The 12391-nt window shown below is 37.1% G+C and overlaps 1 protein-coding gene across 1 annotated transcript in view; it reads right to left on the reverse strand.

The window, feature by feature from the left end:
- CRISPLD1 (cysteine rich secretory protein LCCL domain containing 1) overlaps positions 1 to 11576 on the reverse strand; it is a 45362-nt gene extending 33786 nt beyond the window's left edge. The window contains exon 1 of the mRNA XM_007954624.2: positions 11319 to 11576. Within this exon, the coding sequence (XP_007952815.1) occupies positions 11319 to 11576 (258 nt within the window). The remainder of the gene's footprint in view (positions 1 to 11318) is intronic.
- Between the last annotated feature and the right edge of the window lie 815 nt (positions 11577 to 12391).

A 12391-nucleotide genomic window follows, 5' to 3' on the forward strand; every position in this document is an offset into this window, starting at 1 on the left:
AGGAGTGGCTGGTGGGTTTGAACCGCCAGCCTTCTGGTTAGCAGTCAAGTGCTTTAGCCACTATGCTACCAGAGCTCCTACTATGACACCATAGCTCCTTATAATATACATTAAAGATCTGGAATAGGTCCCTTCAACTTCTTTTAACTTAAAAATTGTTAATTTTGTACCTGTAGTCTCTTAGAGAATGCCCTGTATTTCTTACAGAATTCCTTAAGAACTCAGGAAATGTAAAATAATATTTCTAATGACAATTATGACTATTTCTTAACAAAGAAACAAAAGCTATTTTGTAATTTTCAAGATCTCATGACCCAGTAGTTTCCAGATCTCTAATTATCAGTCTAGTACAGAGCTCAATTGTTTCTGAGTCATCTTTAGGGACATCTCTTCACAGGAAAACTTTTAATATTGTTCAAAAGAGAAATTCAACTGAAGACCTTCAGTAAAATTTCCCTGTTAATTGAATAAGGGCTTAGGATTCGACTCACAGCAACCCCTCCTTGGGTTTCTGAAGTGGTATCACTACAGAAGTTGATTGCCCAATCTTCCTTCCGAGGAGTGGCTGGTGGGTTTGAACCGCCGGCCTTCTGGTTACCAGTAAAATGCCTTAGGCACTACACTACCAGAGCTGCCAAAAATAAACCTTTTCAGCTTAGTCCTAGAAACAGTATGGTAAAATATTTGAAAGAAGTTGTAAACTTCTGCATGTGATTTTTCTGTACAGCTAAAGGAGCACCTAGATTTTTCAGCCAACTCATGAATGTAGAAATAGTTGAAGAAAATCAAAGACATGTAATGTATTTCATTTTAAACTCACTGCCATTGAACCGATTCCGATTCATAGCAACCCTTTAGGATAGAGTAGAACTGCTCCATAGAGTTTCCAATGCTGTAAATCTTTACAGAAGCAGACTGTCTCATCTTTCTCCTGCAGAGTAGCCAGTGGGTTTGAATCATCAAGGTTAGCAGCCAAGTGCCTTAACCACTTAACCAAGTGCCACCAGAGCTCACCTCATTTTAAAGACCACCTTTGAAAGTTAATTATGGCTGTATCTCCACTTCTGGAAAAACAGGTTTGTAATTACTCATCTTACGTCAAAACAAAATCGCTCCCAAATCAGCTTTGTTTTCCTTTTTAAATCAAGAATTGTGTTTCAGATATCAAATGAAAGAAATTATCAGTGTGATTCTTTCTATAGTAACATCTTCACTTCCAATATGGAAGTAACACATTTGAGAGTTCAGAGACATCAGAATCAAATTCGAAAGCCTGATTATAGAATCTTAAAGCCATCTTCTTTTCTCATTGTCAGTATTGTTGTTGTTGTTGTTATTTGCCGTCGAGTCGGCCCCGACTCATAGCGACCCCTCCTTGGGTTTCCGAGGCAGTATCACTACGGAAGTAGGATTGCCCAACCTTCCTTCCGAGGAGTGGCTGGTGGGTTTGAACCGCCAGCCTTCTGGTGAGCAGTCAAGTGCCTTAGCCACTATGCTACCAGAGCTCCCGTTGTCAGTATTAGCAAAGCTAAAATAAACAAATAGACATCAATGAAATAAGTAAGTAAATAAATAAATCCATGTTGTCAACTGGGACGATTTTTGTTACTAAGTCATCAAAGTATGAAATGCAATTGGAAAACAACCATAAGGCATTCCTTGCAATTAGTAAATTACCTCAGGTAGTTGACTATGGAGCTTCACTGGTTTTGCAAAGACTTTGTGGTTAAAGGGAAAATGCACAAGGCTCAGATTTCAAAGGAAACAGTAGTGTTGCTAGGCACAACGGAATTGCCAGGTTACTGAGAATGTAAGACTACCTCAAGGCTATGTGCATATCAGGATCTCCAGGAAGTTACAGAGATGAGATGCCTAGGCAGCAATGATTTACTTAAAACAAACTTAGAATCAAAACAATCTTAAAAACTTAAATGAGTAGGAACCTAATAATTTAGGGACCTGTCTTCTCATCTTATTAAAATTAAAATAATGAATTTTGAAATAAAATTTAACATGTGGATAAACTCACAAGATGACTCAAATTAAATTGACTGTTTCTATACTAATGTACTGAATGCATGATGTCAGTAAGTGTCTTCAAGGGCACAGAGCCATTAACTGAACACAATTCTTACATTTCCATAGAACTGCTACTGATTTATATCTCACCTCAATGACAAGGCTCTGTGCAGACTAGCCATAATTTATCAATCTCACTTTCCCACTCCTACCCCAACACTAGAAGCTCTGGTGGCACAGTGGTTAAAGTGCTCAACTTCTAACCTGAAGGAGGGCTGATCGACATTTCCAGCTGCTCTTCTACCCTTTCCAGCTGCTTCTCGGAAGAAACATGTGGCAATCTCCTTCCATAAAAATAAAAGCCTTGGAAACCCTATAGAATAGCTCTAATCTGTCCTGTAAGGTCCCTAGGGATCAAAATCAACTCAATGGCACACAACACAACAACCCCAACACATCATCTCTCTACATTTGACTCTCTCAAACTTTAAAGTACTTATGAATCTGTTAGGGATCTAGTTTAAAATATAGATTCTCATATAGAAAAATCCAAGATACTATATCCTAACACCCAGCACCTTACTTTCCCACCCATGCTTGTCCACTTTTAAATTTTACTTTCTCCCTTCTCACTCATGTGGCTTCTAAAATATATCCTGTCATTGGCTTTTACTCAGTTTTTCACTACCCAACATAACTGTTAACAACTAATTTTAGAATTTCATTTTCCATTCCTCCTTAACCTAGACTACTTTAACATTAGTTTCAATGGAATCTTATTGTTCAAACGTCTACATTTTTTTCTTTTTGTTTGTTTCTAAGTACTTCTCAAAAGAAGTGAAAAGGAGGCTCTATTTGCCTATGTAAATGGTTATAACAGCTACCTTACAAAGAGGGAACATGTGAATGTTATAGCTGAGAAGGAGAAAAAGGAAGAGTCAATTTTCCATGTCTCACTTTAAACCTTACTTTCTGCCTTCACATGCAATGTATCAGCAAGACTAGTCACTAATGCCATCAAAACACCCTTCAAACGACCTATGTCTCTCCCTCTTTACCACCACCACCCTAGTTGAACTCACCATCTCTCTCATCAAATACAGCAATGGTTTCCTAACATGTCTCTATGTTTCAGCCTTAACCCTCTTCCTGATCATTCTCCACAAGGTAGTCAGAATAACTTTATCAAACTGTAAATCAGACCATATCAATCCCTTGAGAAAAAGTTTTCAATGGCTTTCCAACACATCCACAATAAATTCCAAATTTCTCCTCACATGTAAGGCTAAAAGGATCTAGACCATGCTTATATGTCTACCTCACTATCTAACACCTTCCTAGTTACTGAAGAAAACGATGCCACACTGGCCTTATTATGACCGTGAAAACTCCAATCTCTTTCCTTAGAACATCTGCCTGGAATGATGGGTCTACTATATCTCTATTAGCTCTTTTTTGTAATTCAGTTCTCAGTTCAAAAGTCATAGCTGAAAAACTTTTGGTGAAGGGGTTATGACTGTGGATACCACCAAGCACACAGTAGATGGGAAGTGACTGATGCACAAATAAAAGAGTAAACATGCTCATTTCTCCCATCCCATTCTTTCTTGAGCCCTCTGATCAGATTTCACCACTAGGGCTCCACCCAAACTTGTTTTATCAGCTCACCATTGGCCTCCTTACTGAGTCTGGAGGTTTAGACTTTTCACATCTAATCCATGCAAGGAAGAATGCTTGTCATGTTTTACTGCTGGGCCCTTGATGATACCAGGGCATATCATAGCCACTCCCTCCCAGTATCTGTTTAGTGAACAAATAAAAATAACAATTTTAAAATTGTATGGCATTTTTTTCTGGCTCTGTGAGTTCCATTCTACTATTAAAATGACTTCTCCTCTTTTGCCTTTCCAAGGTATGAACTATGTTCCTTACATTAAAAAAACCAAACCCACTACCATCAAGTTGATTCTGACTCATAGCAACCCTACAGGGCAAAGCAGAACTGCCCCCGTAGGGTTTCCAGGGTTGTAAATTTTTACAGAAGCAGACTGACCCATCTTTTTCCCATGGAGCAGCTCATGGGTTCAAACTGCCAACTTTTTGATTAGCAGTCAAATGCTTTAACCACTATGATGCCAGAGAAAGGAGTTTTAATCTGCTGGAACTCAAGGGTGATCACTAAATTCAATAGAACTGGGGTATTCTGTCACATTCTTTCCTATAGTTATTGGCAACTACAGTGTAAATTCCCCTCCAAAAAAATTACATTAAAGTATCAATTTTTGAAAAACTTGAAACTATTATCTATCCAAATTGAAGATTTTGAAAACTTTAAAAGTCTGTAGTCTAAGACGCTTAAAACATACCTTATTGTTTCTAAGCAACATTACTAAAGTAAAATGAAAACACTTTGCTGCTGTTGTTCTTAGGTGCCGCCAAGTCGGTCCCTACTAATAGCCACCTTATGATGTACAACCACAAAACAATGCCCAGTCCTGCGCCATCCCCACAATCCTTGCATGCTTGAGCCCACTCCTGCAGCCAATGGGTCAATCCACCTTGTTCATGGTATTCCTCTTTTTCGCTGACCTTATACTCTACCAAGTGTGATGTATGTCCTGAAAACAGTTTAGGAAAATTTAAAAAGCTAATTTAAATTTAGAATAAAGAAATGTTACTATCTTTAAGTAATAATACTCTTTGAACCAAGAGAGAGATTTCATATACTTTTAAAGTACATGTAGATTATTTTGTAAATAAAAGATACACATCTTCAATTTTTGAAAATTACGAGGCAAACAGCAGTACACAGCAAGAACACTATTGTTTAGTAATCATAAGTTGCAAAAAAAAAACCTCAACTGCAAAGGAATTCATGACACATTTAGCAAGATTAAGAAATGTGTAAATATTGAGTTTTGCATAAATGAGTTATGAGGCCATCATTTATCTATATTTATTCTGGAGAATATAGCCAAAGATGGAAATAATGTCAGAAAATATGAATGTATGAGAGTTAACAGGGCAACACAAAAGTTAAAGATCATGTTTGCAGGTTTGGACCCAGGCTATAGTCAGAAATAGAGCCTATCCCGGAGTAGCATCACACTGGCTAACTAATCAGGTTGTCCCGTGTCCAGTTTCTGGAATTATCTGCTATACTAAAGCACAGAAGAAAAAAATATATATATATGTAAATTTTAGGCATTGGCTTAGAAAGAATGTGAGTGACACACTGGAATGAAGCCATCATTCCATCAACACACATGTGAAAGCCTCTTGTTGCCAAGCCAAAGAAGAGGTCTTCAGATGTATTTTGTTTTACATTTGGAAAAGTGCTAAACCAAGGTTCAGCCCACTTTCTCACCCATATGTGAGATGAGAATAAGCAGGCATGGCCATCAGTGTGTCTGTCAACAGTTCTCTGAAAGACACAGGAATAGTTATAATAACAGAAAATGGTTTATATAATTGGCCCATGTGTTCTTGTTAGGTCAACTGCCCTGATTCCTAATATACATTCTAGACTTAGGTAAACCAAAACCAAACTCACTGCCATCAAGTCAATTCCAACTCATGGGGACCCCCTTTGGGTTTCTGAGGCAGTACAGAAGTAGATTTACCAGTCTTCCTTCCACGGAGCAGCTGGTGGGTTTGAACCACCAACTTTCTTCTGGGTAGCAGTCAAATGCCTTAGGCACTACACCACCAGAGCTCCTTTAGACTTAGGTACACATTGTATTATTGTAAACTATTATGAAATTTAATCAATCTATAACTTTTTAGAGGTTCTGTGTAAAAAATTTGTAGCAAGACATCCATTTCTTTCTTTTTTTTCTTTTTTAAAGACATTCATTTCATTATTTAAACAGTCGAATCTCTGAATGTCTTCAGTATTAGATAAGTAGCTTTATATTAAAGGGCAATATCCAGCATTCCATAAATATTTTAAAACATAGAAAATATTTTTTTGAATTACTTGAAGCATTTATGCCTTCCTCTTTAGGGTGTCCAATTTCCCATGTCAATATCTCTTCTACCTTTCACAATCCTGTCATTTTCTCTGCCTTACCTGTTCTCCATATTTATCTCAAACAATTTTGCCTTTTCTTCCATCCATCCGTTCATTCAGCACATATTTATTGAACATTCAACAGTATTCAATCAACTATCAATTCAATCGAATATCTATTGATCACCTGTAAAGATAAATAAGGTATGACCTTTACCCTTCTAAGGATTCAAAGACTTAGAAAGGAAAACATACCAGTAAATTATTTAAGTGCAACAAAACTTTAATCCCATAAACCAGCTTGAATACAATGGTTTAGGAGCACAGGAGGAGAGAGGCATGAGAATGAATGTACCAGAGGACATTTTACACCAAAACATTTGTGTTTCTTCCTGTGGGATGAGTATGACTTTGTTAGGAGACAGGAAAGCACAGACATTCCTGGGACAGGAGCGTGAGGAATCAAGCTAATCTTTAAGTGGTTCAGTGTGAACAGATTCAAGTATGTCCAAGGAAGTTAAGGGAGAGATTATAGGTGGAGATTAGATACACTTCAGTAAATAAGCTAATCAAGGTGGACTTTAGCTTATTTGTAGAGCCAACAAAAGTTTTGTGCAGTGGAGTGATCATCACAGATTTTTTTCAGGGGGGAGAGAAGATAGATTTAGTAACAGTGAGGAAAGCGGACTAACGCAGAAATAAAGTAGGTATAGATTTGCATGGTCTCGTGGGTGGGAGGATGTACTAATCTTGCTGTGAAATAATGGCTTAAATGTGGGGCCGAAAGAGTAAGAATGAGATAGAATAGATACAAGACATGTCTACAAGCTCTAGTTACTCAATTTACTCTGAATTAAAATTCAGATAATCTCCTTCTTTAGAATGACACATTTCATGTTACCAGTAACTCATTTCTCCTCTTCCTGATTCTGTCATAGGTTCTATGCTTCCATTAATCTAATCAGCTTCCAGTTCCCAACAACTAGCATGCCAATTTCTTCCGCCATGTGTTTATCTATTCCACTCCTTTCTAACGACAATATGTCTCCCACTCTTCCCAATCATTTGTAGCTCCAATGGCCTTCAAGGAGTGACTCATACCTCATCTTGCCCAAAAGCGTCCATTGATTAACTCTCCCAATTATAAGACAGAATTGACAGAATTCAGCAAGTATATTTGTGTTTGTGTTTGTGTTTGTTATATGGATTTGGGAAAGGGATGAGTAAGGGGGTTATTGAAAACCATTTGCCATAAAATCGATTCCGACTCATAACAGAATTGGTATTTTAGACTAGAACAGCATTCCACAATAGGGTTTTCAAAGACGTGACCTTTCTAGAAGCACATAGCCAAGCCTTTATTCTAAGGTTCCTTTGGGTAGATCTACCTCATTACCTTCAGTTAGTAGCTGAGTGCTTAACCAATTATGCCACTTAAGGCCCTTTCAAGGGAATATTTAAGAAGCATCGACTTTTTCTTAGGCTAGAGGGGATCGATCAGGTGCTGATAACATTAACTGAAAAAGAGAATCCAGAAAGGGAAGTAGGTTGGTAGGGGAGTGTGGAAGAAATGGGTAAGAGAGTTAGTTTTCCTTTTAGGCACAATAAGCTGAGCTGACTGTGGAGTAATATTTCATGGAGATGACCAATGGGAAGCCAAGAAATACAAAACAAAGCTCCAGAGAGAGGATTTTTGGATAGAAACAGAGACTAAGGAGCCATCAAAATATGGATAGGATTTAAAACCAAAGGAGTAGATGTTGTTGTTGTTGTTGTTGTTGTTATGTGCCGTTGAGTCGGACCCGACTCATAGCGACCCCTCCGTGGGTTGTCAAGGCAGTATCACTATGGAAGTAGATTGCCCAACCTTCCTTTCGAGGAGTGGCTGGTGGGTTTGAACCACAAGCCTCCTGGTTAACAGTCAGGTGCCTTAGGCACTATGCTACCAGAGCTCCTAAAGGAGTAGATAAAGCCCAATAAAAAAGGAGAAGGCCAAAGTCAAAACCTGGTGAATGAACTTTTAAGAGATTAGAAGAAAACAAGGGCAGATTGATGAAACAACCAGTAAAATAAAAGCAATGGCGTCTTAAAACACATGAAAAGAAAGGCTTGAAAAAAGAAAATGTGTTCAGCAATATCAAGTTTTTTATCATGAAAACTGTGTGGTTCATATTCTTACAATTCTTTTTACAGATGAGAAAACCAATGCCCAGAACGCTTGCTGTCAGAGTGCATATACTGGTGGTAAGTGGCAGAGACAAAATGTGAGCCTGCTATCTGGGTCCAAAGCCAGTATTTTTCCCTCTAAAATCCATTACCTTCTCAACAGCTGTTCCATTTGATGAGCAACAAGCTCTAGTTTCTCAATTTACCCTAAATTACAATTCAGATAATCTCCTTCTTTAGAATTACATGTTTCATGTTACCAGCTACTCATTTATCCCCATCAACCTAATCAGCTTCTAGTTCCCAACAATTTCTTCCACCACTATTCCACTATCTATTCCACTCCCTTGTAATGACAATATATCTCCCACTCTTCCCAACAACTTGTAGTCCCAATGGCCTTTAAGGAGTGACATATCTCAACTTTCCCAAAAGCTTCTGTTGATTGACTCTCCCAATTAGGAGTATTCCATTATGCTGTGCTCCCTTGGCATTATTTATAGGCAAGAGCAAAGATTATGTGTCCTTCCTTACTTAAAAATGTCAAAGGTTTCTAGTCTTTCTTTTTTATCAGCCTCTAAGCCCTTCAAGAAAAGATGTGGCTTTTTCAAGTCTATTTTTAACCTTATTAATTAAAATAAAGATAAAAGTAGGAGTAAGGATGTGATGCCAATAAATGTGGATATGGCTTGCCTGCCAGATATTCAAGGACAAGGAGTAGACTAAAATAACTACCAAAAATTAAATAAAGAACTGGCTATTCAGACATTTAATGTGTTATGACATATAGTGTATAACTGACCCAAAATAGCTGCACTTATCATAAAACGTTGCAGAGTTTACAGGAACTAGCTCTTTAGCCAAATTTAAACTATACTTTGTCAAAATAAATGCACTTTAGATAACTATTTGAATAAACTGTGTTTTACAAGGTTGATCAGCATCTATACTTGTATTGTTATGTATGGCATACATCAACAGTATTTCAAATGAACTATTGTTCTCTTAAGACTTTCCCTTAAATGTGTGTTCTTGAAAAATGTGTTTGAATATTATGATTGGGCAAAGAACTCCTTGGTAGCACAGTCAATGGCCAAGACACAGTTCCAGTGCTAATGGTATCTAAGGCAACACAATAGAAACCCTGGCTTGTTTCTGAATCTACATTTCAAGGACAGAATGAAACCAGTGAAACCAAAAGAAACTCATATAAAACCCCAGGCCAGACATCATACAATAAGCAGCTATTTTTTTTGGAAGTCAGAGATGAAAATGAATTCCAGAACTTCGTTATTCTTTCATTATTTCCATATAACATAGCATATACAAATACTCTCAGATTTCTTTTTTATGGATTTGAACTCCCAAGTTCTTCCTTGTTTTTTAAAAAAAGCAACTGAATGCCTATACACATAGAATAAGCATACAGTGTACCAACTGCAAGGGTTGCACTGACAGTTCTGCTTGGAGGCTAACAGATGAAGGAAGATTTGTGAGCTTTTGTTGTTGTTGTTGTCATGTGCTGTCAAGTCGGACCCGACTCATAGCGACCCCTCCTTGGGTTCCCAAAGCAGTATCACTACAGAAGTAGATTGCCCAACCTTCCTTCCGAGGAGTAGCCACTCCTTGGGTTTGAACCGCCAGTCTTCTGGTTAGCAGTTAAGTGCCTTAAGCACTATGCTACCAGGGCTAGACAATGATAAAGTTTGGCAATTTAGAAAACCACTTTAAAATACATAAATAGCAAAAACGGAAGGCATTACAGGTGTCATATAACGTACAGATTTTTAACAAGAGCTATTGATTTCCTTATTCTATTTTGAAATATGACAAGACATAAAATTAGTAATGTCTTAGTAACATTTACTGAGCCCCTATAACATGAGCTAAAACTTTGCACACATAATCTCATTTAATCTTCACAATGACTCTTTGAGGTGCGTACACATGTGATACAAGAGAAAACCAAAGTAGATACCAATTAGTAAATTGCCCAAAGTTACACAACTGGTGCATGTCAGTGACATAATGTAAACACAGACAGCCTGATTCCCAGGCCCCAACTCTTCACCTCTGATGATTTCTCCTGATTATTTCCTATTTTATTTAAATTGCTTTTCCAGCAAAAGTTTAAATAATATAGTGCCATAATTTATAAAGGATGATGTAAACTTTAGAACTTCCAGATTTCATGAAAGCAGATTAATGTTTACAGACAATACGACAAATACAACTACATAACTAACGTAAACACAGGAAAAAGAAAAACGGCATTAAAATTAACTGTATCTTGCAATGTATCCAAAGAAGAAATATTGCTGCCAATGTTCATTAAGTGAGCTTTGCTATCACCAACAACTATGTATTATCAGTCTTTGCTAGCCCATTTCTAATCCATGCAACCAATATAATAATTTTTCGAAAATTTTCTAAATAGTTAGAGTACTAAGCAATATGTTAGGGAATCATGCTAATGGTCTTAAAGTATTAACTATGTTTCCAAGCTTGCTAATTTACTATAAGAGTGAAGATAAAGTTATTAAGAAGCAGCCTTTGCCTAGGCTTATTTTATATATTTTAAAGCTCACAAGTAATTAATATAGAAAAAAAGCTATCACCAAAGCATTCCTTAAAACAACCACAGAAATGTACTCTACCATATATCAGTTACATATCGATAAGAAACAAAGTCCAATTGGAACATAAATATCAGCAATCAAGAAAGGGTCTTCAAATTATTCGTGCCATTCAAATGAAGTTTCCATCAGTTAAGAACTTGAAAGCAATTTTTCTACTAAATCACTTAGAAGCAAATACATTAGCTATTCAGCATTTCCAGTACAGCAACCTTCCAGGTAAGAGCAGAATTTAGCACACTTAGTAGGAATGGTGCACCTAAATGTAATTAATCATCCATAAACATTCAAGGAGCTCTTAGAAATAAGGAGTACATTAACAAAACAATATGTAGAAGAAGCCCTTCTCCCAAAGATATATTTTTTCTCAATTTTATACAGGACAAACAGCTAAAGATAAAAAACAGCATGAAGGTATTTAACTGTGGTGACTGAAAACATCCATAAACATTTCTTTGTACATACCACTTGAAATATATCCTTACCATGTACTCCATATTAGAAGCTGTTGGATACACCTGACTTCGTAATTTGTTATGAAGGTCCAAGATACTCTGCATGTCATTGTCTGTGATGGCCCTTTTCCCTCTTTGCTTGGCCATCCACCACTCACCATCCTCATCCATGTACTTTTCCAGAAGTTTCTCCAATAAAGTAGCATTAGGAACCACCATGGCTGCTATTGCTCTAGCCATGAATAGCACTGTGGTTACTCTGAGCCACTCCTGGGCGGTACACTTCATAATGAATGACCTCAGGATTTCCCCAGGATAATCTCCAAGACAGGCTCTTCCACTCCTTTTGGCTACAACATATAATGGAATTAAGATGAAAATAACAGCAGATGTTAATTTTCTAATAACAAACGCAAAACAAAAGTTAGCATGGGAGTGTGCCAGTTTGGTTTGTCTCTCAAATGCCAGAAAATGGACACCCACTTTTTAAAAATTAATTTATCCCCAATCCCATTGTTTCTTCCAGAAGTCTTTTCATGATGCATTGCTTGTACAAAATAATTATATTTTGAAAATGATACATATGAAGCTAAAATAAAAGGTAGAAGTAGTCCAGAAAAGTCAAAGCTTGAAAATGATTTTTGAATATGACTTCAAATGGCTACATATTATATATAATCTGCAAGGTATTAAATACATATACAATGCTTTCTATCAATCTAGAGGTCCATATTTCTACGTTTAAGGTATCATTGTATTCCAGTGTCCCATCTCTGGTTGGCAGGAACCACAACATTCTGAAATTGATGGTGATTCTTTTTCTACTGTAAAAATACATAAAACACAACATTTGCCAATTCAGCGTTTTTCAGGTACACAATGTAGTGGCCTCGATGACGTTAATCATGTTTTGCAACCATTGAGGGTGAACACTTAAAAACACAAAATGCTTTTTATCCATTTATCCATAGGTACATATAAAGAGGACCCAGTGAACCATTGAGGATGAATGGTTGAATCACGGGGGAAGCCGCCTCTTGCCCAGGCACAGGTCAAGAACGCACTCATTATTTTCTGGAAAAGTTTGTGCCTAGCTTGTGGAC

This window comes from Orycteropus afer, unplaced genomic scaffold (genome assembly GCF_000298275.1).
Source record: "Orycteropus afer afer isolate SDZICR_OR568_19922 unplaced genomic scaffold, OryAfe1.0 scaffold00467, whole genome shotgun sequence".
NCBI classification, from domain to species: Eukaryota; Metazoa; Chordata; class Mammalia; order Tubulidentata; family Orycteropodidae; genus Orycteropus; species Orycteropus afer.